Source organism: Scyliorhinus torazame, chromosome 2 (genome assembly GCF_047496885.1).
Source record: "Scyliorhinus torazame isolate Kashiwa2021f chromosome 2, sScyTor2.1, whole genome shotgun sequence".
NCBI lineage: Eukaryota > Metazoa > Chordata > Chondrichthyes > Carcharhiniformes > Scyliorhinidae > Scyliorhinus > Scyliorhinus torazame.
In genome coordinates this window covers 341,998,944-342,026,574 of record NC_092708.1, presented here as the reverse complement: position 1 = coordinate 342,026,574, position 27,631 = coordinate 341,998,944, and the positions used below count along the sequence as shown (strand labels likewise).

At 46.2% G+C, this 27,631-nt stretch overlaps 2 protein-coding genes across 3 annotated transcripts in view; one reads left to right on the top strand and one right to left on the bottom strand.

Annotated features, from left to right (window-relative positions):
- Window positions 1-20,028, bottom strand: part of wdr25 (WD repeat domain 25) — a 118,558-nt gene extending 98,530 nt beyond the window's left edge. Inside the window, exons 1-2 of the mRNA XM_072490660.1 lie at window positions 19,910-20,028; window positions 16,411-17,204 (exon numbers count right to left, since the gene is read on the bottom strand). Of these exons, the coding sequence (XP_072346761.1) occupies window positions 16,411-17,142 (732 nt within the window). The 5' untranslated portion in view covers window positions 17,143-17,204; window positions 19,910-20,028. The remainder of the gene's footprint in view (window positions 1-16,410; window positions 17,205-19,909) is intronic.
- Window positions 20,016-27,631, top strand: part of LOC140403013 (tryptophan--tRNA ligase, cytoplasmic-like) — a 43,111-nt gene continuing 35,495 nt past the window's right edge. Inside the window, exons 1-2 of one of the 2 annotated variants that reach the window (XM_072490670.1) lie at window positions 20,016-20,169; window positions 20,343-20,470. In XM_072490670.1, coding sequence (XP_072346771.1) covers window positions 20,378-20,470 — 93 coding nt within the window. In that variant the 5' untranslated portion in view covers window positions 20,016-20,169; window positions 20,343-20,377. Of the gene's footprint in view, window positions 20,232-20,342; window positions 20,471-27,631 lie in introns of both variants that reach the window. The other variant, XM_072490680.1, reaches the window with a different exon arrangement.

The following is a 27,631-nucleotide window of genomic DNA, read 5'->3' as shown; positions in this document are numbered from 1 at the left end:
AGAGTATTGTGTACAGTATCCTCCTTATTTAAGAAAAGATGTAAATGCATTAGAAGCAGTTCACAGAAGGTTTACTAGACTAATATCAGGAATGGGCGGGTTATGAGTAAGAAGCAACTTGATCAAAACCTTTAAGATCTTTTTTATAAAAATCTTTTTATCGGCATTTTCAATTTTACAGAGTGAAACTTTTGTGTCCGATATTTACAATTTATACAGTTCCTTATGTACATACATCTTTCTTGCTATATCTTCTCCCCCCTCCCTCTCCTCCCTAACTCCTCCTTGGTTTCCCCCTCTTCCGCTCTGGGTGTTCTATCGCTGGGTTCCCATTCTCCCTTCCTTTTTTCTCCCCCCTCCTTCTGTGGTTTTGTTGCAGGCCTTGTGGGTTCAGGGGAGGGGTGGGCTTCCTGCCCCCTCCCTCCATGCTTCTCCTTGTGGTCCCACTGGGTTTCCTCCTTATTTCCTCCTCCCTTCCCCCTTTGTACCTCCTGATTTTGTGTGTTCTTGTCTGCTCTCCCCCGTCTCTCCCTCTTACACTAGTCGCTGTTAGCCTCGAACAGGTCTTGGAACAGGCCAACGAATTGCCCCCATGCTTTGTGGAAGCCCACTTCCGACCCTCGGATGGTGTACTTGAGCTTCTCCTGATGGAGAAATTCCGCCAGGTCTGCCAGCCAGTCTGCAGCTGTGGGTGGTGCTGCTGATCGCCAGTTGAGCAGGATTCTCCAGCATGCGATTAGGGAAGCAAAAGCAAGGGCGTCGGCCCCCTTCCCCATGTGTAGCTCTGGCGTTCCGATACCCCGAAGACAGCCACAATCGGGCACGGCTCCACCCTCACCCCCACAACCTTGGGCATTACGTCGAAGAAGGCTGTCCAGAACCCTACAAGTCTGGGGCAAGCCCAGAACATATGGGCATGGTTGGCCAGGCCTCCCTGGCACTGTTCACATTTGTCCTCCATCTCCGGGAAGAACCTAATTTGGGTTCTGGTTAGGTGCGCTCTGTGCACCACTATAAACTGCATGAGGCTGAGCCTTGCACATGAGGAGGTGGAGTTGGCCCTGCTCAGTGCTTCGCTCTAGAGTCCCCAACCCACTTCCGTCCCCAGTTCATCCTCCCGTTTCCGTGTGGCTTCGTCCAGTGGTAGTCTTGCCCTGTCCAGTAACTGTCCGTAGATGTTCCCGCAGTTCCCCCTTTCCTTACTGTCCGTATTTATCAAGTCCTCTAATAGTGTGTCTCTCGGGGCCCTGGGGTATCCTATCTTCTCTTTGTGGAGAAAGCGCTTGATCTGAAGGCGCTGAGGTTCCAGGTACTCCGTCAGTTTGCTCAGTGTCCCTAGTCTCACCTATGTAAAAGTCCCTAACTGTTAGCGTTCCCCCCCGTCCTGTCTCTATTTTTAAAAGATCTTGATGGGTTACACTTCTGCTCCATACCATCCAGGAGTTTGGTAAAGGTCCCCTCCAAAAATCTTGATGGCATCTTCCTGGCAGCCAACTCCCAACTGGACTTGGAATAGGTGCTGGGAAGGCATTTAAAAGGAGTGCCCCACTGAATGCAGAGATTCAGTTTTCCTGGGACAAATGAATCAGAGGCAAGCTGCCACGAGCAGTGTGAATCACGTGGGGGAAACAAATTGTGAAAGGCTGAATATTCGGTGAATTCTCCCACTGTCGGTGGGTTATGGGGTGGCACGGGAGCACAGTGGTTAGCACTGTTGCTACACAGTGCCAGGGTCCCAGGTTTGATTCCCGGCTTGGGTCACTGTGCGGAGTCTGCACGTTCTGCCTGTGTCTCCGTGAGTTTCCTCCGGGTGCTCGGCCTCCTCCCATAAAAACGTGCTTGTTAGGTAATTTGGACATTCTGAATTTTCCCTCTGCATACCCAAACAGGTGCCGGAATGTGGCGACTAGGGGCTTTTCACAGTAACTTCATTGCAGCGTTAATGTAAGCCTACTTGTGACAATAAAGATAATTAGTATTCTCACCCACTTTCTGACACGTTGAAAAAAATATAGTAAGATTCCGCCCCTTGCATCTGCCAAATTCAAACTCATATATCCCACAAATTGCCAGAAAGAAAGAACTTGCACTTATACAGTATCTTACAAATGCAAGAAGTGTTAGCATATGATGTTCAGCAGACAGCTTAAAGATTGTGCATTTATTTAGTTTGATAAAGGATAAACACTCAAAATGTCATAATCCATTTTTTTGTCCACAGATACTGTCTGATTAACCGTGTTGACACTGCTTTGTTTTGATTTCAGATTTCCAGCATTTGTTGTTTTTCCTTTCAACATCACTGCATTTATACAGGCACGGTAGTGTCAGCATTTTATTATACTTTGCTGCCATTGTCAAAAATGTACACAAGAGGCAGAACGTCTGCTCTTGAATCTGAGTGGGAGTCAGGACCATTTCCAGGTCCCGGTCCCACTATGGGCCTCCGACTGGGAGATCATCCCGGAGACAGCATCTGGATCCATTGTCTAGTTAAGGACAAGGTCTCTGAAGCTGAAGGCTCAATCGGAGGATCCACAGACTTGGAAGGATGGTAGCCCCACTATCAGGCGTGGATGCCATCGCTGTTGGAAGGGGGGGGGGGCCTCTTGCAGGTTCTAATCCAGCTCCAGGAAGATTGACCTGATACATATTCCTCAGATATTTCTCATGGTCCCAACTTGAAAACCCCTCTTGGGACTGGGATGATTGTGGCCAATAAAAGTAGAACTTAATATTATTTTCTTCAATACTGGTAGTGCTTATAGTATGCAACCAAAAACTCAGATGGTTTGTGCATTCTCCTTGAGGGACATTGTAATATTGGTCAATAGTGGCGTCCAACAACTAAACGGGGGGGGGGGGGGAAGCCTCGGAGTGCAGGGGCTCACCCACATGGCGTACACATAGCTGGCGGCCACATTGGGTGGCCCCTGGACAAAGGGAAACCCCGGCGCCCAGGGACCCAACCTCATGGAGTACGGTGACCACGGCCATTTTGAATGGCCCCCTAACAAAGGAAACCCCAGAATGCAGGGGCGCATCCACAAGGTAAGTATGATCGACCCCACATGAGGAGAGTGGACAAAAAAAAACACCAGAATAGTCACCAAGAACATCAGGGGACTTAACGGCCCAGTGAAAAGATCCAATCTCTTCACTCACCTGAAAGGTATGAAAGTTGACATAGTCTTCCTCCAAGAGACGCACCTGAGGGAGAAGGACCGACTGTAGGTAAGGAAGGGCTGAGTGGGACAGACCTACCATTCCTGCTACGGTATGAGAGCCGGAGTGTAGCCATACTGATAAATCGGAGGACGGTATTTACGACGGCAAAGACGGTTACATACCAAGGGGGACGGAAATCCCTGACATTAACACACACCAACTTATCATGGGTAGGGGGGGAAGAGAGGAAGAGAGAGAGAGCGAGTGTGACACTTCAACTGTGTACAGGACCAACTGATGGACACATCAAACCCCAGACCCGGCTAGGGAATATGCAGCAGATGGGGGCAGTGGACCCATGGCGGTTCATCGACCCAGGTAAGAAGGAATTCTCATTTTTCTCGGCAGTACACAGGGTCTATACCCATATCAACTTCTTTATAGTGGGAAATTGGTGGTTCCAGAGATAGACAGAGCGGAATACTCCCTGATTGTAATCGCCGACCATGCTCCATATTACATCGATGTGAGGTTGCACACAACCCTCTTGGCTGACAAGGTCTTCTGCCAGAAAATATCACAGGCCATAGGCGAGTACGTTACGAACAACCGGAATGGGGAAGTCTCACCTTCCATGTTCTGGGAGGCACTGAAGACTGTGATTAGGATGGAAATTATCGCCTGTAAGGCTTGCAGAGAAAGGGACGAGAGGGTGGCTAGGCAGCAACTGATCCGACTCCATCCTGGAGGTCGACAGGCGGTACTCCATAGAGCTCCTGGCAGAGAGTAAATAGCTGCAAATGAACTTTAACCTGCTATCCACCAGGAAGGCTGTGTACCAACTCCGGCAGACATGGGTAACCTTTTAAGAGCATGGAGACAGGGATAGCCGCCTGCTGGCTCACCAGTTGAGAGGCCAGGCAGCCAAGAGGGAATAGCCCAGGCAAAGGTTAGCAGAGGCAGACTGGTAGCCGAACACAAAAGGTCAACAAAGCATTTGAGGCCTTCTACCGGGGACTGTACACCTCCGAACCACCCGACGGGGATTCGGGGTTGAAACGGTTCCTTGATGGACTGGACATGCCAATCATGGGGGACGTCAGACGGAGGGAGCTGGAAGCACCAATAGGACCGGGGGTGATCATGGAGCATTAAGTCCATGCAGGCAGGGAAGGTGCCGGGACCCGACAGGTTCCCAGTGGACTTCTATAAAAATTTGCGACGGCATTGGCCCCACACCTGCGGGAGATGTTTGCAGACTCACTAGCGAGGGGCACCCTCCCTCCAACGCTAACACAGATTACCATATTGCTGATACCCAAAAGCACAACGACCCAATGATGTGCGGATCATAGAGACCCATTTCGCTGCTCAATGTGGACGTGAAAAAACACATAAAAGTCAAGCAACTGGAGAATTGCGTACCAGGGTTGATTGCAGAAGACCAGACAGTCTTTGTTAAAGGTAGTCAGCTAACTGTGAACATCAGACGACTGCTGAACGTGATAATGACCCCACCCAGGGAGAGAACACCAGAGTCGGGTGGAAGTACCTCATTGAGATACTGGAGAGGTTTGGGCTAGGAAAGGGTTCACCTCATGGGTGTGACGCCTGTACAACACCACCAAATTGAGTGTACGGACCAACACCACCAGCTCTGAATACGTCTAGCTGCACAGAGGCACAAGGCAGAGATTCTTGCTGTCCCCGGTCTTGATCGCCCTGGCAATCGAGTCGCTGGCAATCGGCGAGAGGCTGGAAGAGAATCCGAAGTGTAGGCAGAGAACACAGAGACGTGCTCTGTGCAGATGACCAGCTCTTCTACACCTCAGACTCACAAAGCCCATGAAAGAAATCATGAAGCTCCTGGGAGAGTTTGGAGCCTTCTCGGGTTACAAATCTAACCTGGGCAAAAGCAAAGTATTCCCAGTGAACCCGAGAACTGGGGAATCTACCATTTAAACTAGCCCAAAGCAAATTCCACTACCTGGGGATCAGATTGCCCATGACTAGACACGGATCCACAAGTGGAACCGACCAGTCTGGCGGAGGAAGTAAAAAAGGACCTACTGAGATGGGATGTACTCCCGCTTTGCTTGTTAGGAAGGGTGCAGGCGATCAAGATGAACGTACTGCCCAGGTTCTTCTTCCTGTTCAGATCCACACCGATCTACTTCCCCAATACCTTTTTCCATTCAATAGACGTGACGATTATGACATTTGTGTGTGTGACCCTCCCATCTTGAAATGCTACCACTGGGCAGTCACGGCGGAAAGAGTGAAGGGATAGCTGAAGGACCCAGACACAGAATGGGTGATGATGAAGGAATTTTCCTTTGCCACGGCAGTGCACCCATTCCCGCCAGCAAAACACTCAACAAGCCCAGTAGTGATAGTGACCCTGAGAACCTGGAACCAGATGAGGCAGCATTTCGATCTGACCAAAATGTCCAGTCCATCAAGGAACCGTTTCAACCCCTCCCTCCGTCTGACGTCCCCCATGATTGGCATGTCCAGTCCATCAAGGAACCGTTTCAACCCTGAATCCCCGTCGGGTGGTTCGGAGGTGTACAGTCCCCGGTAGAAGGTCTCAAATGCTTTGTTGACCTTTTGTGTTCGGCTACCAGTCTGCCTCTGCTATCCTTTGCCTGGGCTATTCCCTCTTGGCTGCCTGGCCTCTCAACTGGTGAGCCAGCAGGCGGCTATCCTTGTCTCCATGCTCGTAAAAGGTTCCCCATGTCTGCCGGAGTTGGTACACGGCCTTCCTGGTGGATAGCAGGTTAAAGTTCATTTGCAGCTATTTACTCTCTGCCAGGAGCTCTATGGAGTACCGCCTGTCGACCTCCAGGATGGAGTCGGATCAGTTGCTGCCTAGCCACCCTTTCGTCCCTTTCTCTGCAAGCCTTACAGTGGCCCCCCATTGATTTGCACCAGCCATGCTCGACGGCACCTTTTAAGAGGTGGAAACCGGACCGGGGAGGGGGGAACACTGGAGTTTAGGAACTTTTCTACAGGAGACAGACTAGCGACCTTATAGGAACTGACGGAGAGACTGGAACTACCAAACGGGAACGAACTCTGACATCTGCAGGTCAAAACCTTTGTCCGCAAGGAGACAACAGCGTACTCACAAACCCTGAGAAGCACAATGCTAGAGGAGTTACTGGACACATACAGTTTGGGGATGGGAAACTGTGGGGACCTATACGGATGACTCTTAGAAAGGATGAGCTCCCCACTGAACAAGACGTGGGAAAAATGGGAGGAAGAGCTGGGGACAGAAATAGGGTGAGGACTCTGGAGCGAAGCACTGTGCAGGATCAACTCCACCTCTTCATGCGCAAGGCTAAGCGTCATGCAGCTGAAAGTGGTGCACAGAACACACCTTACAAGAACCCGAATGAGCAGGTTCTTCCTGGAGATGGAGGACAAATGTGAACAGTGCCAGGGAGGCCCGGCCAAACATGCCCACACATTCTGGGCTTGCCCCAGACTTGTCGGGTTCTGGAAAGCCTTCCTCAAGGCAATGTCCAAGGTGGTGAGGGTGGAGCCGTGCCCAAGAGCGGCAGTCTTCGGGCTATCAGCCAGAACTATTCATGGGGAAGAGGGCCGATGCGATGCCCTTGCTTCCCTAATCGCCTGCCGGTGAATCCTGCGCGGCTGGCGATCAGCAGCACCACCCACAGCTGCAGACTGGCTGGCAGACCTGTCGGAATTTCTCCACCTGGAAAAGATCAAGTTCACCATGCAAGAGTCAGAGGGTGGATTCTACCCACCACCCACGTGCAAATAGCAGATAATGACCCATTGAACAGTGAGGGACCCAGGAAAGGACCCCAAAACAATGAATGAAGGGAGCGTGGGGAGGGGGGGGAAATCGACGTAGAGGAAAATTGTAACCGGCGCATTTATCCTTACTGAATGTATAATGTACAAAACATAAAAACTTCAATAAAAACATTTCAAAAAGAAAAGTGGTACCAAACAACTGTAAAATATCTACAACAAACCTGTGCTAGTTCCCAGTATTAGCACAGGTTTTTATTAGGTTGCCTTTGAAATGATGTTTTGACCTTTATCCTGCAAAACAAATCATATTACAAGATTCACATCAAGCAGCACAATATAAAAAGTCTCACTCAGCCTTGCATGAGGAACACCACGTGCTGAATACTGTAGGTGAGATAAGCCAATTTCATCAGATCAGCCTCAGGACTCAGACTCTTGAGAAACACAAAAACTGCATTCACCCAGAAATGGGATAGGGTTCAACAATCAGAGAATCCTGATATCACAGCTAAACTTTCTTATCAGATATCTTGATTTTTTTAAAGTCCTAATTTTCAAGAGGAACAAGCAAAATGCACATGGCACTTTTTATGTACAATTTGGTGACAGAATTCATGGAAATTATTTGCAAATTAGTGCACAGAGAGAGCCATCTCGTGGCTGGAATTTGCAACTACTCTCTGACAGATGACTAACTTTGAATGGGAAACATGTCAGAGCAATTTATAATGGTGCATGTTGACAGAGAAATACGGACAGGAAGCGCACATCTGATTCAAGACTTCTAACAATATTTTTGATGTTGCTACCTGGAAACAAACAGCAAAGTGTCAAATGCATTTACCTCTTTATACATCCAACAGGGATTTATCTCAACACAAGCTAATCACAATATCGAATTTTGCAAGAATTATTTCATAAAACCGAGGTTGATAACTCGCAAAAACTAATATATAAAATAATCAACTGAACTAGCCCACCCCCTCTAGTCAATATAGTTCAATCATTCATTCACTGCCTTGGGCGTTGAGACATTGAGGTTCCTTTGTATTTTTTTAAAAGATGTTTGTGAGTTAACTGAGAACAGAATTCAGCTATGGTACAATTAACTCACAAACATCTTTTTTTTAAAACCCAAAGGAACCTCAATGTCTCAAAGCCCAAGGCAGTGAATGAATGAACTATATTGTCCAGAGGGGGCTAGCTCAGTTAGGCTGGGCAGCTGGTTCGTGATGCGGAGCAACACCAACAGCGCGGGTTAAATTCCCGTACCAGCTGAGGTTATTCAACCTTGCCCCTCGCCCGGTGTGGTGATTCTCAGGTTAAATCACTACCTGTCAACTCTCAACGGGAGAGCACCCTCTGGTCATCTGGTTTTATGGCAACTTTTATTTCATATCATAGACTTTACAGTGCAGAAGGAGGCCATTCGGCCCATCGAGTCTGTACGGCCCTTGGAAAGAGCACCCTACTTAAGCCCACACCTGCACCCTACCCCCATAACCCAACCTGAACTTTTTTGGATGATTTTACACCTAGCATTTAGGGAGAAGGATGACTGGGAAATGAGACAAGGTTGACGGGCAGAAACAAATTGAGCTCAAAACACTAAGTTGTGCCAACTTTTGTCACAATCAGAGGTCCCTAGCAATTGATCCTGAAGAGGCCACTTACATTTCCACAGTGAACGAAGAATAAATGGTTCTCAAGCTAACTGCAGGTTTGGAAAACTCTTTTCTTTGAAACCAAAATCCTTTTGATGTTCGGAGGTCACAATATTTCAGAAATGACCCAGTTGGTAATTTAAGGAAGTGACAAATAGAATGGATGGGAAAATGCAATGCATGTGGAGCAGACAGCACAAGGTACCACACAGGAAACCATTGGAAAAGATTAAAGGGTATGAAATTGGGGGAATTAGCTCAAATGGTAGGGTGATCGCTTTGCATGTGAGAGGTAGTGAGAACGATGCCCACATTCTCCATTTTCATTTATGGGCGGCAGGGTGACACAGTGGTGCGCACTGCTGCTCACAGTGCCAGAAACCCGGATTCAATTCCGGCCTTGGGTGGAGTTTGCACATCCTCCCCGTGTCTGCGTGGGTTTCCTTCAGGTGCGCCAGTTTCCTCCCATAGTCCAAAGATGTGCAGGTTAGGTGGATTGGCCACGCTAAGTTTCCCCTTAATGTGCAAAGATGTGTAAGTTAGGTTAAGAGGTTATTGGGAGAAAGTGGGAAGTGCTCTTTCAGAAGGTCAGTGCAGACCTGGTGGGCCAATTGACCTCCTTCTGCACTGTAGGGTTTCTTTGATTCTATGAAATTAGAATAATAGCTTGGATTAAAAATTGTTACAAGGATCGCTTCTCGGCCTTTTGGCTCAGATCAAGCGTAGCGCTTCTCGGCCTTTTGGCTCAGATCAAGCGTAGCGCTTCTTGGCCTTTTGGCTAAGATGAGCGTGGGGTCAGGTGTAATGCCTGGATCTGGTATGTCTCTCTTGTGGAGACCATGAATTGGATTCAATTTGAACTGGTTTTTGGAGCAGGAAAGGAGCTGGACTAGGGGTTCACCCCTGTCCACACTCTGAGCTCTAGCTTTGTAACTCTGATAAAGCAATGGATTAAAAAAAAGAATTGTTACAAGGGAGGAAATAGAGAACTGGAGTAAAAGGTATTTCCCAGAGGGGTTGGAAGTGGATAGTGATATTCTACAGGTACCTGTTCTGGGCAAACTCTGCTTACTGTGTTAGGGTTAGAGGGAGTGCTGTCCAAATTTGCAAACCATATTAAATCAGGAAGCATAATGCAGAGAAACCAAGAATATATTTATACGTGCAAGCATATATAAATGAGATATTAGGATGGAGAAAAAAAATGGCAGTTTCAATTTAAAATGAGTAAATAAGGTTCGACATTTTGTTTAAAAATATTATATTTCAACTTTTTTTTATTCAATCATGGGATGTGGGCGGTGCTGGCTGGGCCAGCATTTATTGCCCATCCCCGAGGGCATTTAAGAGTCAACCACATTGCTGTGGGTCTGGAGTCACATGTAGGCCAGACCAGGTAAGGACGTCAGCTTTCCTTCCCTAAAGGACATTAGTGAACCAGATGGGTTTCTATGACAATCGACAATAGTTTCATGGTCACCATTTAGTCTCTGGATTACTACTCTAGCGACAATACCATTACCCCACTGCCTCCCTGTGGGAAAGATATCAAAAAAACGAAGGAGCTGGGTTTCAGGTTCACAAGACATTAAAAGAACCACCTCACATAGATAAAGCCATCAAAATGTGAATTGAATATTTCGGCAAGTGGTATAGAATATGACTGTGGAGAAATAATAGTGAAAGTATACCAACCCTTGGGAAAATGGAGTACTGTGAACGGTTTTGGGCTCCACACTTGACAGAAGGATGTTTCAGCAACAGAGAACATGCAGATAGGCGACTACTTGGTGCCAGAAAGAACTTGAATTTGTTTAACAACTTTCATGACCTTGGGATGTTCCAGAATGATTCATAGCCAATTGGAGTTTCATAGAATAATAGAGGGGTGACAGCACAGGAGGTCATTTGGTCCATTGCATCGGGGCCAGCTATTTGAAACAGCAACTCAGCTAGCACCACCACACTGTCCTTTTCCTATGGCTTTGCACTGTTTTTCTTTACAGGTGCTTATCCTATTCCCTTGTGAAAGCCCCAATTGTATCGGCGTCCACCACACACAGGTAGGGCATTCCAGATCCTAAGGACTCATTGAATAGAAATGTTTTTGCTCATGTGACATAAATGGGGATAAATTCTCCACCTCCCCAGCCGTATGTTTCTTGGTGATGCGCCACTGTTGGCAGCGGGATTCTCCGATCATGCTGCTGGCCAATGGGATTTCCTATTGTAGCCATCCCACACCGCCAGGAAATCCACGGGCGGGGATGCGCTGCTGGCAGAACAGAGAAACCCTCCAGCGGAGAATTCACCCCATGTTAACATACAAGCTTGATAATCACAAGGCACCACTGGCAACCACCTTGAATTTCATCTTCATATAATGACCTTAATTTTGAAATAAGATTTTAATGGTAAGAAGTTGCAGATAAAATAGAATTGATTCAATAGTTTCAAGATTAGAATCAAGTACTATGATCATACTGACTCCTCCCATCATAGAGAAAAATCGCCCAAAGATTAAAGACATTGCAATATACCACCGGAAACTGACACCGGAAACTGACTCCCATTAGCATTGGAGAATGTAAGGTGTTTGTGAACGATTCAATATCACAGCTTGAAATTAAGGGTCTTAAGGCACTAGATACAATGCAAGGCATAAGTCCTCACTGACTTTGCACAATTGAAAATGAAGGTGTCCAGTTTACATTAACTGCACAGCATTAAAAAGCTTCAAATCATGCAGCATTACTTCATTATCATTTTATTATACTTCATTTCAACTATTTTCTCTGCTAATATTCGGTTATTCATTTTGTCATTCTTCCATTAAGGAACAAAAAGAGACATTAAGGGTACAGGTATCGCTAAATGTGACGCAAAGTCACAATTTGCTTTCTTTTCTGTCCCAAAATAACTTTAAGTTGAAAACTATTTAAATTCGATTCAATTTAAGTAATGAGACAACCTACTGTGATAATTTGATGTGTTTCTTCCCATCTATAAAGATATGGTCTAAGTTAGGACTCAAGAGAATACTCTGGAGTAGTTTAAAATCTGTAACTAGCCATATCCACATGGTTGACAATTCTATTTCTTTACATTATTAGATCTCTGTAATTAGTCAGATATGTATTTTCTCCATTGAATAATAGATTATGATTCAAAATCATGGCATCACCACAACCTCTTTTGTGTATTCTGGGAAAACATTTTGAACTATTGTGAGGGGGCCTTTCTTTCTGTTGTGTAATTAATAGATTTATATAAAACAGCACTGCACCATTACAATGCACATAAAAAGTCTGTTTCAACCATTCCATTTGTGAGCAAACATCAGATAATTAAATTGTAATGTAATAGAAAGAAAGACAGATTCTAACTTTTTCACAATGACTATTATTAGCAATGTGGTGACAGAGCTTTTGGAAAATCATTTGTGCGTGGACAGTGTCACCATTTTATGAAAGGGAAACAATGATTGGCAAATATTTGGCAGGTTTTTTGAGAATGTAACTAGTTAGTTGAGTATGGGTGTATGTAGTATATTTGGAGTTTCAAAAAACATTCAACCAGGTAAACGTTATTGGGCTCGATTCTCTTGACACGTTGCGCTCAAGCGAGACCACAACACCGCCGGAGAATCCTGGGTGAGAGGCCTCCAGCGGGCCTCCTAACAGCCTCTGTGCCTCACGGGATTCACCCAAGGACACGAGACGTTGGAACTCCGCCCAAAAGGGGCGGGACCAAATGCCGTTTGCGGAAGCAAGTCTTAAACCTAATTATGACCCACCTGCCCAGGATTCACCAGCTTCCGTCAATTCTCCGGCCTCCCCAGCGAGGCACCATTCAATACTGGTCCACGGGGGGGGTCTCCGGGGCCATTGGAGACCCTTTGGTGGTCTGGGGGGCTCCTTGGCCCTCCTCCTGGAATGCGGACACCATGGCCTAGCCACCCTAGCACTACCGAGGTGCCCAGGTGGAACTGCCAAGCCAGCAGCAGCACTTTTTGGGTGCCAGGCTGGCACTGCAAGGATGCCTGGGTGCCAGGCTGGCACTGCCATGGGTTAGGGCCCGAGGGGGCCCATGCCCATGAAATGAAGGTGGAAGGGGGTTTGAAGTGCGGAGGAGTGCGGGGTATGTAAGCAGGGGTCACCAGGAGGTTTTAGGGGGTGATGGGTGGGGGTCCTGGAAGGGAGCGGGTGCTGAAAGGGGGCTTGGGGGCCTGAAGAGGGTGGGCTTCGGGGTTGTGGGGGTAGTGCCCATGTGTGTGGGGGGTGACATTGCCCATGGATGGGGATGTGGGGGACCCACAAGCTCACTTAGAGATCGGGGTACTCTTTCAAAATGGCAGCCCGTTCTCTGAGTTCAGCTGCCCAGTGTGAAAAAAAAGACTAAACCAGTGAGAAACTCCCCAGGGCCCAAAAAGATGACCGAGTGTCATTAAATAGCGGTAGAGAACTCGCCGGCAGAGCAAGCGAGCGGGAAACTCCCTGAAAAACATGCCACAAATTAACTTTACAAATTTTTCCAGAGAATCGCGCCCTTTATCACTCAAGATATGGGCTTATGGGATGGGATCACATATTATCATTGATTGAGGATTTGTTAACCGTCACAAATTAGATTAGGAGTTATGTTCAGGTTGGCAGGCTGTAACTAGTAGGTTGTTGCAAGGATAGAGCTTGAACCATAGCTATTTACAATCTATATTAATGACTTAGATGATAGGAACAAGTATAATGTATCCAGGTGTGCAGGTGTAGTAAGCTGTACGGGAGATGCAAAATGGGAAAGCTAGATGTATTTAGACAAGTTAAATGGGTGGGCAAGAACATGGCACACGGAATACAAGGTGGGGAAATGTGGTGACCCATTATGGTTGAGAAAATAGAAAAGCAGAATATTTATTTTCTAAATGTTGGTATTCAGCGATCTATATGTCTTTAAGAACACAGGAATTACATAGGAAAGCAGTATGAACTAGATCATGGCTAATCTTCTCCCGCAACACCATCTTCCCGCACTAGTCTCTTATCCCTTGATATCGTTGGTATCTATAATAATAATCTTTATTAGTGTCACAAGTAGGCTTACGTTAACACTGCAATGAAGTTATTGTGAAAATCCCCTAGTCACCACACTACGGCGCCTGTTCAGGTACACCGAGGGAGAATTCCAGAATGTCCAACTCACCTAACAAGCACGTCTTTCGGGACTTGTGGGAAGAAAACGGAGCCCCTGAAGGAAACCCACGCAGACACAGGGAGAATGTGCAGAGCACAGACAGTGATCCAAGCCGGGAATCAATCCTGGGACCCTGCCACTGTGAAGCACCAGTGCTAACCACTGTGTTGCCATGCCGCCATCTATTGACCTCTGCTTTGAACATACCCAATGACTGAACCTCCATAGCCCTTTGGGGTAGAGAATTCAAAAGAATCTCTGACGAAGAAATTCCTCTTCATCCAAGTCCTCAATAGTCGACCTCTTATTCTGAGACTGTGACCCTTAATTGTGGAGCCACAACCAGGGGAAACATCCTTCTTGCACTGACTTGCTAACTTGTTACACTTCAATGAGGTTACCTCTCATTCTTCTAAACTCCAGACAATCTTCTTTGGCAGTCCCTCAGAGTCAAGGATGACTTACTCCCAGACTAAAAATTAGTTCTCAAGTGATGGAGTGGCAATGCGTGACTTAACAGTCTCTGTCACAGGTGGAGCAGATGGTGGTTGGAGGAGTGGGTGGGTGGGGTGCCCAGGTAGCCACGCGGTTCTCGCGTTTCGCTTCAGCATGCACTCAGCCACGAAACTCGAGGTGTTGAAGCTACGAGTAGAGCGCTTGTTTCAGGAGTTTTGTGTCAGGCATGCGGACGATGTGGCCTGCCCAGCAGAACTGATTGAGCGTCGTCAATGCTTCGATGCTGAAGCTGTTGACCTGAGCAAGAACACCGACGTTGGTGCACCTATCCTGCCAATGGATTTGCATGATCTTGCGGCAGCAGCACTGGTGTTACTTCTCCAGGCCCAGTTTCCTCAATATCTTCTGATAGGAAATCCTGCTATCACAGTGAACTTTTGCAGCACTCTTTCTATAGCCAGAATATCCTTCCTTAGGTAAGGAGACCAATGCCTTAATTGCTTGTTGCATCTGCATGTTTGCTTTCAATGACTTATGAACCAGAGCACCCAGGTCCCTTTGGACATCAACACTTTCCAACGTCTCCCCATTTAAGAAACACTCTGAGAGGGATTCTCCCGAATCCCCGCGATGGCCCGACGCTGGAGTAAAAAGCGCGAACCACTCCGGTGTCAGGCCAACCGGAAGTTGCGGAATCCTCCGCACGTCCGGGGGCTAGCCCGGTGGCGGAGGGGTTGGCGCCGCGCCAACCGGTGCCCAAGGGCCGGCGCGAGTTAGCGCATGCGCAGAACCGCCGCCGTGGTTCCGCGCATGCGCAGATCGGCCGGCGTATTCTAGCGCATGTGTGTGTCTTCTCCACGCCGGCCATGGCGGTGCCCTAGAGGTAGGCACGGAAGGAAGGAGTGCCCCCATGGCACAGGCCCGCCCACACGGGGCCGGATCCTCCCACACGCCAACGGCCCCCGACTGGCACGGCGTGATCCCCGCCCCCACCCGAAAACCAGCGCCGAAGAATACTGCAGCCGCCGCCGGAGCGGCGGGGCGGGATTCACGCCGGCCCCCGAGGATTCTCCGACCCGGCGGGGGGGGAGAATCCCGCCCTCTGTTTTTCCTACCGAAACGGATAACTTCACATTTTCCACATTATATTTTATCTGCCATGTTCACTTTGAACACAAATCACAAAGTTAACATGTCGGAACAGCAAGCAATTAAGAAAGCAAATGGTGTATTTGCCTTTATTACAAAGGGATTAGATTACAAGAGTAAAGAAGTCCTACTGACTTGTATAGGGCCTACGCTTGGAACACATTGTTCAGCTTTGACCTTCTTACCCAAGGAAGGATAAATTAGTCTTAGATCGAGTGCACTGATAGTTAACGAGACTGAATCCTAGAATGACAGGATGGTCTTATGAGGAGAGATCGAGTAGGCGAGACCTCTGTTGGTTTTAGAAGAATGTGAGTGCATCTCATTGAACCATAAAATTCTGAAGGGACTTGACAGGGACTTGCTGATGGATGTTTTCCAGCTGAGGACTCTAGAAGGAGGGCTCACTGTCTCAGAATTAGGCCAGAGTCATTTAGGATTGACAGGAGGGAACATTTCTTCAATCAAAAGGTTGTGAATGTTTGGAACTCTCTTTCCTGGAGAGCTGTGAATGCTCAGACATCGAGAATATTCAAGTCACAGATCAACAAATCTTTGGCTATGAAGAGTCAAGAGGACTGGGATAATGCAGTAAAGTGCATGTAGTTGAGGTAGAAGATCAGTCATGATCTGACTGAAAGATGGAGAATGCTCAAGGGGTTGAATGGCCTATTCATGCTCTTAGTTCTTATGGTCTTACATTCATATCTTATGTTCTTTTGACATGTCCCCTTAGCAGTTACTTTGGAATTTAAAAAATGAAGCTACTTATAATATTAGTCCAAAAGCAATTAAATTATGTTTTCACATTCCAGTTGTAAAGGTATTTGAAGAAGGAGGAAAGTGAAAGAGGATGAATCGAATATTGATGAAAATCCATTTTTCCCAATATATTTGGTATCAATTAGCCAATAAGGATGCTAACAAAATTAATTATTCACCTTTGAGTACAAACTGATACCCAGTGTATTTTTTCTACATAATGGAACTTTACCTTTATAGTCTTATCCATGGAGGCAGAGAGCAGCAAGTGACTGTGTTGCTGCACAGGACACCACTGTATTGTAGTTACTGGTCCCTTGTGCTGAGAGATGTGAAACACCGAGTGTTTTGGTATGGCTGAAGTTTTGTGTTGGTTTTCCAGGTAGGGCTTAATGAAATCTGAAATTTTACTCAACAGACTTAACTGCTGTTCTTCTGGTGCAGTCTGGTTTATGCCAGAGTTTAAAACTTCAGTGTTGTCTTTGCTTTCATGCGTTACTTCTTCTTTCTGCCTCAGTCTTTTGGGTATGTAAGGTTTAACATTTCGAGCAGCAGGCACCAAGTCTGTAAATGATCTCTTCTGAGCTGAGGGCTCCACCTTTGCAGGAATTCTGTCAGATTTCTGCATCAGATCCAATGCATTTTTATTGTTGCTTTTAGAAAATTGCAAATATGTCTCATCATTCAAAGACATCTCTGCAGGTCTGGGAGTTACACAGAAGTGTCTCTGTGCATAATTTGGTGTTCTATGTCGATTGTATTCCTTATTGCTACTTCCAGTAGATGCAACTTTGAGTTCTAAACCACACTGAGAAGATTCCAATCCTGTGGAAGTTGGAAATACAGGCTGAAATTGAAATTTAGAGTGAACAAAATCATCTTTTCTCTGAAGAAATTTGACTTCTTCACTTCTGTCATTGTCTGTCTCAGAATCTGAAGACTCGTAAGTAACCAGTGAATTCATGTGGTAATTTGTAACGGGTAGCGTGTGCACTCTACGTCTGGCTGTGAGCTTGATGGAGCTTCCTGTAATTACAACATTTTTATTAATTGAAAGAATGAAAGTTGTCTTCTTCGACATTTTCATGCAATTTTCTACTTTTTAAAATTAAACTATTAGTGTACCTTTATTTAATATATATATACTCCAGAAGGTAATATGTATTATTTTCCTCCTTTCTAATTTAAAAAACATTAAGTTCACTAGAGGTCAAGCTATATTTGTGTTTGTATCAAGTTTAGTAAGCGAGACAGATATCTCTGCTGCAACAGTACTCAGCTATGCAGATGTTAAGGGATCATATAGACATGCAAGGCCATATAGCACACTTGCTAGTCCCATGCTTTATTAGTACTATACACAAAACCAAAACTCAAAGTCTACATATGACTTGCCATGAAAAGAAAGTATTAGGGCCAAGAAGATTAAAAAACCATTTATATATATATGTAAGGAGGGGTTAGTTATAGATCTTTAAACCCAATATCATTGCTTCTAAAGGGCATAATACATGATCAAATTAGGAGTAATCACAAACTTACTAGAAATCTTTGAGGAAATAACTATATTTATAAAGAAATGCAGTATTTACACTGATTTACAAAAGGTGCCTAATAAAATTCCACATAAGCAACTTTCACATAATTTTGACAGAGACAAATTTCAAAAGCTATGATAATGGTAAAGATTATATTAAATGTTTATTTAAAGAGAGACTTGCATGTGCTTGTTTGTGAAAGAAACAAAATAAACAGTGAACTGATTGTACCCCTGTTGTATTTTAAGTGTTCTATAAAATTTATAAACTGTATTAATCTGGGGGAGTGGGGAAGATCTTGCTGCATATTAGTTAAATTGATCAAAAAACAGTTAATTTTACAAGCCAACTAATTATTTCTAGAAAAGGGAAGGATAGTGGATGGAATAGTTAAAGGTATAGGAATGCTTGAATTCTTTAACACATCCAAAGTCAATAAGGTAGACTTGTGATATGGTAAACTAGATGAAGACTTAAGAGTATGGTCAGTGGTGGTGGAGGAAGGAGAGGATGCAGGCAGTGCAAGTGAGTGATTTGAAGGAAAGGAATCATAGGAAAATGGGGGGCTAATGCAATGTAGGGTAGTATGGCTCGTTGAGAGATGAACAAGTAGTAGTACAGAACTTGTGTATATTTGAAGAGACATTTTGTCGAAGCTTTTTGTCTTGCAATCATCAGGACAATTTGCAGGAATACCAATGTAAGGGAAAAGAAGAAATTTATATTGTCTGAGACCAGGGTGCTGATTGGTTGGCAAGTGGACTCTGATTGGTAGAGGCGTTATCATGGAGAATACACCAGTTGATGGTGACAGAACGTTAACTGCCAAACATTGTTTGAAATTGAAACCTCGCAGCTTAACTCATTGGTTAAGGCATTGCCTTGAGGAATTAAACCAGTGAATGGCTGTCAATTATTTTGTTTAACTGAAATAGGCACAATGGGTGTCTATGTTCTTTCGGTCTGCAAAGAACAAGGCCCTGTGTATTAATATATGTAGCTTCCAGCACACGCAGATGTGCCACACTGTGAGCCCGACTGGCAATCTTTAATTGGTTGTCAGCATAATGCTAAGAATTCAGCTAAACAAAATAAATAACAGCCATTTGCTGGTTCAGATGAGTGGAAATAGGTTCGCTTAGTGATGGCATGAATATATGGGTGGAAGTTCATCTCGGAATCAAATGTGACAGCTAAATTGCAAATAGACTAGTTTAGCCTCAAGCTGTTACGAGGGATGAGGTTGGTAGCTGGGAACCAGAGTTTGGAGTGGGAGCTAAAAATAATGGTTTCAATCTTCTCATTATTTAACCAAAGCTCTGGTTTTGGAAAGGACAGCTTGCAGGCGAGAGAGCTAACACAGTCACCACTTTCCTGAGATATAAAATTTGGCATTCGTCTTTTTTTTAAATAAAAAGAGTGGCTGTCCTTAGCAATAGATTATGCTTTTGGGCAATAACAAACAAAACGTGAAACAAAAAACAAAGTGCTGGACAACCCAAACAGGTCTGGCAGCAGGTGGTTAGCACTGTTGCTTCACAGCACCAGGGACCAGAGTTCAATTCCCAACTTGGGTCACTGTCTGTGTGGAGTCTGCACATTCTCCGTGTCTGCGTGGGTTTCCTCCGGGTGCTCCGGTTTCCTCCCACAAGTCCCGAAAGACATGCTTGTTAGGTGAATTGGACATTCTGAATTCTCCCTCTGTGTATCCGAACAGGCGCCAGAGTGTGGCAACTAGGGGCGTTTCACCGTAACTTCATTGGAGTGTTAATGTAAGCCTATTTGTGACACCAATAAAGATTATTATTATTAAGTTTGGAGACAGAAACAGGGTTAACATTTCCAGTCCAACATCTTCTGAGTTTTAGCAGCACTTTGTTTTATTCTTTGACCAAAGCTTGACAAATCTGCCTGTCAGATCTACTCAGATGCCCCTATGTAGGAGTGAGTCACATTGTTGGATGAGGCCGCATGTGTTCATCCTTGAGACAAGCACCGAGTAACTGACTCTGTGACCAATTCAGACTGGGGCTGACACCGACCGCCCCATCCACCTTTACGTCCAACAGACACTTTTTTTTTAAGGCACCCGCCTTAAAACTTTGGAAACTATGGATGAAAGAACACCCATCCCTCATATGGTGAGATACCAATTAGGATAATAAAACAGCAAAGCTTAAACCAAAAACCCACCAACATCCGGTCCCGCCTCCTGTCCGCTCCAGATCCCGCTCCCCCCGGCAACGACCGGATTTACATATGGTTCCGGGTGTCAGTGCGGCTTCTCCAAGCGTCCGCTCCAACTTGTCCGCAGAAACGTTTCGTAAAATCTTCGCATCGCGGAGGCAGCGAGGGCGTGGCGGGGAAGAGCAACCCGCATCGTGGTTCATTCGGAGCGGGGCGACGGAGCGTGGAGACCGCGACACCTCCACCTTTCTGATGCAATCGGGGCTGTAAGTGAGGAGCTGGAAGCCGGCCGGGTGTTATCAGAGGGGGAGGGCGTTCCGCCGCCGCGGTGAGTGAGGAGACCGGGAATCCCCTCTCCTCCCCCGTGGGGAGGGGGGTGAGGGCGCCTGGGACCATGAACCTCTGGCAGCGCTAACAACTATATCTGTTTTATTCACAGGTACAAATATTGAGTGTCAGCTCTTCCTGACTGAAATGTCTTCATCATCAACCCCCATGGAGATATATGCGAAAGTGGCTGTCCAAGGGGATGCTGTCCGATTGCTAAAGACAAACAAAGCAACAAAGGTGAAATATCTGCATTGTATTAACGCATAAAGTTAGTAAACGCCTGTGCAAATCTGGCTAGGATTTTAAATTCGCCTGATGTTACAAAGCCTTTCATTTTTATAGTAAGAAGTCTTACAACACCAGGTTAAAGTCCAACAGGTTTGTTTCAAACACTAGCTTTCAGAGCACTGCTCCTTCCTCAGGTGAATGAAGAGGTATGTTCCAGAAACACATATATAGACAAATTCAAAGATGCCAAACAATGCTTGGAATGTGACCATTAGCAGGTGATTAAATCATTACAGATCCAGAGATGGGGTAACCCCAGGTTAAAGAGGTGTGAATTGTCTCAAGCCAGGACAGTTGGTAGGATTTCGCAGGCCAGATGGTGGGGGATGAATGTAATGTGACATGAATCCCAGGTCCCGGTTGAGGCCGCACTCATGTGTGTGGAACTTGGCTATAAGTTTCTGCTCGGCGATTCTGCGTTGTTGCGCATCCTGAAGGCCGCCTTGGAGAACGCTTACCCGGAGATCAGAGGCTGAATGCCCTTGACTGCTGAAGTGTTCTCCGACTGGAAGGGAACATTCCTGCCTGGTGATTGTTGCGCGATGTCTGTTCATTCGTTGTCGCAGCGTCTGCATGGTCTCGCCAATGTACCATGCTTCGGAACATCCTTTCCTGCAGCGTATGAGGTAGACAACGTTGGCCGAGTCGCACGAGTACGTACCGCGTACCTGGTGGGTGGTGTTCTCACGTGTAATAGTGGTATCCATGTCAATGATCAGGCACGTCTTGCAGAGATTGCCATGGCAGGGTTGTGTGGTGTCGTGGTCACTGTTCTGAAGACTGGGTAGTTTGCTGCAAACAATGGTTCGTTTGAGGTTGCGCGGTTGTTTGAAGGCAAGTAGTGGGGTGTGGGGATGACCTTGGCAAGATGTTCATCATCATCAATGACGTGTTGAAGGCTGTGAAGAAGATGACGTAGTTTCTCCGCTCCGGGGAAGTACTGGACGACGAAGGGTATTCTGTCGGTTGTGTCCCATGTTTGTCTTCTGAGGAGGTCAGTGCGGTTTTTCGCTGTGGCGCGTTGGAACTGTCGATCGATGAGTCGAGTGCCATATCCCGTTCGTATGAGGGCATCTTTCAACGTCTGTAGATGTCTGTCACGCTCCTCCTCGTCTGAGCAGATCCTGTGTATACGGAGCGCTTGTCCATAGGGGATGGCTTCTTTAATGTGTTTAGGGTGGAAGCTGGAGAAGTGGAGCACCATGAGGTTATCCGTGGGTTTGCGGTAAAGCGAAGTGCTGAGGTGACCATCCTTGATGGAGACGAGTGTGTCCAAGAATGCAACTGATTTTGGAGAGTAGTCCATGGTGAGTCTGATAGTTGGATGGAACTTATTAATGTCATCGTGTAGTCGTTTCAGTGATTCTTCGCCGTGGGTCCAAAGGAAAAAAATGTCATCGATGTATCTGGTGTATAACGTCAGTTGAAGGTCCTGTGCGGTGAGTAGGTCCTGTTCAAACTTGTGCATGAAGATGTTGGCGTATTGGGGTGCGAATTTGGTCCCCATGGCTGTTCCGTGCGTCTGGATGAAGAACTTGTTGTCGATCCAGAATGAAGCGGATGAGTTGCAGAATTGCGTCTGGAGATTGGCAGTTGTCGGTGTTGAGTACTGAGGCTGTTGCAGCAATGCCGTCGTCATGGGGGATGCTGGTGTAGAGTGCCGAGACGTCCATTGTGACGAGGAATGTTCCTGGTTCAACTGGTCCATGGGTGCTGAGTTTCTGTAGGAAGTCCGTCGTGTCGCGACAGAAGCTGGGTGTACGATGGGTTTCAAGATGCCCTCGATGTAGCCAGAGAGGTTCTCACACAAGGTCCCATTGCCTGAAACGATAGGGCGGCCTGGCGTGTTGGCCTTATGTATTTTTGGGAGGCAGTAGAGATCTCCGGGGCTGTCTTGTGAATGCGACTGATGAATCTGGCATTGACGCGACTCCTGACGGCTTGAGCATACATGTCGAGTCTAGGGCAGCGGCCTTCCGGAGGGTCGCATTCACAAGACAGCCCCGAACGTCACCCAAGCACAACGCAATGCCATCCACGCTCTCAAGACCAACTGCAGACACTGTCGTACTGAACAGAATGGACTACTGCAAAGAAGTATACCAACAACTGAACAACCAAGAACACTACAGACAGTTACCCGCAGATCCGATCAAGGAACACATCCGCCAACTTAACAGACTGATCAAGACCTTGGATCCAGATCTTCAGAGCACCCTACGTGCTCTCGTCCCACGTACTCCCCGCATTGGAGATCTTGAAACCCATTGTACAAGGTACGCCCAGCTTCTGTCGCGACACGACGGACTTCCTACAGAAACTCAGCACCCATGGACCAGTTGAACCAGGAACATTCCTCGTCACAATGGACGTCTCGGCACTCTACACCAGCATCCCCCATGACGACGGCATTGCTGCAACAGCCTCAGTACTCAACACCGACAACTGCCAATCTCCAGACGCAATTCTGCAACTCATCCGCTTCATTCTGGATCGACAACAAGTTCTTCATCCAGACGCACGGAACAGCCATGGGGACCAAATTCGCACCCCAATACGCCAACATCTTCATGCACAAGTTTGAACAGGACCTACTCACCGCACAGGACCTTCAACCGACGTTATACACCAGATACATCGATGACATTTTTTCCTTTGGACCCACGGCGAAGAATCACTGAAACGACTACACGATGACATTAATAAGTTCCATCCAACCATCAGACTCACCATGGACTACTCTCCAAAATCAGTTGCATTCTTGGACACACTCGTCTCCATCAAGGACGGTCACCTCAGCACTTCGCTTTACCGCAAACCCACGGATAACCTCATGATGCTCCACTTCTCCAGCTTCCACCCTAAACACATTAAAGAAGCCATCCCCTATGGACAAGCGCTCCGTATACACAGGATCTGCTCAGACGAGGAGGAGCGTAACAGACATCTACAGACGTTGAAAGATGCCCTCATACGAACGGGATATGGCACTCGACTCATCGATCGACAGTTCCAACGCGCCACAGCGAAAAACCGCACCGACCTCCTCAGAAGACAAACATGGGACACAACCGACAGAATACCCTTCGTCGTCCAGTACTTCCCCGGAGCGGAGAAACTACGTCATCTTCTTCACAGCGTTCAACACGTCATTGATGACGATGACCATCTTGCCAAGGTCATCCCCACACCCCCACTACTTGCCTTCAAACAACCGCGCAACTTCAAACGAACCATTGTTTGCAGCAAACTACCCAGTCTTCAGAACAGTGACCACGACACCACACAACCCTGCCATGGCAATCTCTGCAAGACGTGCCTGATCATTGACATGGATACCACTATTACACGTGAGAACACCACCCACCAGGTATGCGGTACGTACTCGTGCAGCTCGGCCAACGTTGTCTACCTCATACGCTGCAGGAAAGGATGTCCCGAAGCATGGTACATTGGCGAGACCATGCAGACGCTGCGACAACGAATGAACGGACATCGCGCAACAATCGCCAGGCAGGAATGTTCCCTTCCAGTCGGAGAACACTTCAGCAGTCAAGGGCATTCAGCCTCTGATCTCCGGGTAAGCGTTCTCCAAGGCGGCCTTCAGGACGCGCAACAACGCAGAATCGCCGAGCAGAAACTTATAGCCAAGTTCCGCACACATGAGTGCGGCCTCAACCGGGACCTGGGATTCATATCACATTACATTCATCCCCCACCATCTGGCCTGCGAAATCCTACCAACTGTCCTGGCTTGATGTAATTCACACCTCTTTAACCTGGGGTTACCCCATCTCTGGATCTGTAAAGATTTAATCACCTGCTAATGGTCGCATTCCAAGCATTGTTTGGCATCTTTGAATTTGTCTATATATGTGTTTCTGGAACATATCTCTTCATTCACCTGAGGAAGGAGCAGCGCTCCGAAAGCTAGTGACATCGAAACAAACCTGTTGGACTTTAACCTGGTGTTGTAAGACTTCTTACTGTGCTCACCCCAGTCCAATGCCGGCATCTCCACATCATTTCATTTTTATAAAGAGGATCAAAGAAATGTGAAATATTCATAAATTTATAAGAAACTGTTTATTTTTCATTTTACCTTTTTTTCCTCAAAAACAATTGTTTCTCTCGTGCCATACTGTCACACCAAAACTAATTATTTGTGCCCTGACAACCTAATTGTGATCACCCACAAAGACGCTTAAAAAAGTAAATATTCTTTTAAAAATAGTTTAAGAAATCTCACATTTTATGGGCCGAATGGCCTCCTTCTGGACTAAAGAGATTCTATGGATTATGTACATCAACACACTGGGCAGCACGGTGGTTAGCACAGTTGCTTCGCCGCTCCAGGCTCCCAGGTTCGATTCCCGGCTTGGGTCACACTGTCTGTGTGGAGTCTGCACGTTCTCCCCGTGTCTGCGTGGGTTTCCTCCGGGTGCTCCAGTTTCTTCTCACAGTCCAAAGATGTGCAGGCTAGGTGGATTGGCCATGCTAAATTGTCCTTAGTGTCCAAAAATGTTGGGTGGGGTTACTAGGTTACGGGGATAGGTTGGAGGTGTGGGCTTAAGTGGAGTGCTCTTTCTAGGGGGCGGTGCAGACTTGATGGGCCGATTGGCTCCTTCTGCACTGTAAATTCTATGATTCTATAGAGTCCACTAGAATTATACAATTTAAGTTGTAGAAGGTTACAACCTAGAAGGATGTCACAACTTCCCCTCGCTTTGGCACTCGATACCTCTGTTTTTAAAGCTCAGGATTCCATATGCCTTATTTTTTTTAATATGTTTATTAAGGCTTTATAAATAAACATCAAATAAAACCACAACTAAGATAAAAAAGATAACAAAACGATAACAAACAGGAGAACACAGCATAACTCAATAAATAGTCAACAATCGCAACCTGCCCTCCCTACCCTACCCCCACCCTCACTTTCCATATGCCTTTGTAACCATTCTCTTAATCTGCCCTGCCACCATCAACCTCTGCATACATACCTTCAGGATCCTCCGCTCCTGCACCTTCTTTCAAATTTTATATTGCCGTTCCTCATTCTTCCTACCAAAGTGTATAATTTCACACATCTCTGCATTAAATTTCATCTGCAATGTGTCTGTCCTCCCACCAGCCTGCCTATGACTTTGTGAAGTCTACCACTGTCACCCTCATGGTTCGCAATTTTAAACGTTTTGTGTCATCTACATATTTTGAAATTGTACCCTGCACACCTAGTATAGGTGATTAGTATAGATGAAGAAAAGCAGTGGCCTTAAATACTGACCCCCAGAGAGCCCCTCTGCATATATTCGCCCAGTTCAATGAACAGCGGTTTCCCACGACTCACCCTGTCACTCACTCACTTAGCCTAACATTGTATCTATACTGCCATTGTCCCATGGCTTCAACTTTGCTGACAAGTTCTGTTATGTGTCTCTTTATAAATGCCTTTTAGACACCATGTGCGCCACATCATTACCCTCGTATACCTTCTCTCATATCATTTTAACTCAATCGAGTAGTTAAAGATGATTTACCCTTTGTTACAGATGCTTAGTCAGCTCTCAACAGTGGCCAAGAGACTGAACCAGAAACATAACTTTTTTTAGCTACTTTCTCAAAGGATATAAAATACGTTTTGACATCATTCTCTTTTTAAAGTTTTTTCCCCAATTAAGGGACCATTTAGCCTGCCCAATCCACTTATCCTGCACATCTTTGGGTTGTGGGAGTGAGATGGCATGGTGGCACAGTGGTTAGCACTGCTGCCTCACAGCACCAGGGACCCGGGTTCAATTACGGGCTTGGGAGACTGCGTGGAGTTTGCAAGTTCTTCCCGTGTCTGCGTGGGTTTCCTCCGGGTGCTCCGATTTCCTCCCACAGTCCAAAGATGTGGAGGTTAGGTGGTTTGGCCATGCTAAATTGGTGCTTAGTTGTCTAGGGGTGTGCAGGTTAGGTTAAAGAGTAAAGGCCGGGTGGGTAGGTGAGTAGACCTACGTAGAGTGTTTGAAGGGTTAATGCAGACTCGATGGGCCGAATGCCCTATTTCTGCACTGTAAGGATTTTCTGATATTCTATGATAATGAAACCCACGCAGACACTTGGAGTTATTATTATGTGCAAACTCCACACGGACAGTGGTCCGCGGTCAGGATCGAACCCGGGTCCTTGGTGCCATGAGGCAGCAGTGCTAACCACTGCGCCACCATACTGCCCCCTTCGACATCATTCTCATCAAATCTTGGCAAGGCTTATTTTAACATGTCCCTTCTAAACATTTGACGGGTCGGGCAGGGGTGTCCCAAAGATCAATAGATCTGGGGCATCCTGTGTATTCCCATGAATGAGTTTAAGTTTGACTGGGACAATGTAACTCGGCCGGGTGTGGACGTATCCCTCTGACTCTGTGCTATCAGGATTTTTTCCCCTCGGTCTGTTTAACCCCTAAATTGCCTGCTACGTTGGGGTCTCGTGTCTGGTCTCCATTTCCTAATATCTTCCTCACAAAACACCGTAATACATATGTGCACACTTGATAGGCCCAATGGCCTTTTGCACTGTAGGGATTTTATGAATGGATATTTCATCTTCCTCCAAAACCTCCTTAGCTCCTGCCTTTGCTTTCAATTCCCCGTGTAAATACTCACGAGTGATTTCCTCCAGCCCCAGGACATCTTTTGCAAATGCAAGGACCGACTCCAGTCACTCCCAATTCAATATTTCAAAGCTGGAAAGAATGCAGTAGATCCACACATGTCTTTAAGTACCATAACCCCAAACTAAACAAGGAATTATATGTACGAATCAAAGCCACCAGCCGCCAATTTGTTACAGACGCCTAGTCAGCTCTCAACAGTGACTAAGAGACTGAACCAGAGCCATAACTTTTTTAAAATCTTAAGACGGTGCAGAAAGATCAATTCGTTCCAGGAGTGATAATATAATAAATAGGGCTTGGTTATTTCATATACAAACTTTATTAAAACAAAAGAAAAGAAAAGAATATTTAACATTTTTAACTTCAACACTAACATTACATGTATTTTCTTAACCTTGACACGCTAGTTCCCATTAAACACCACTTTAAAGAAACATACAGCTCTTGAT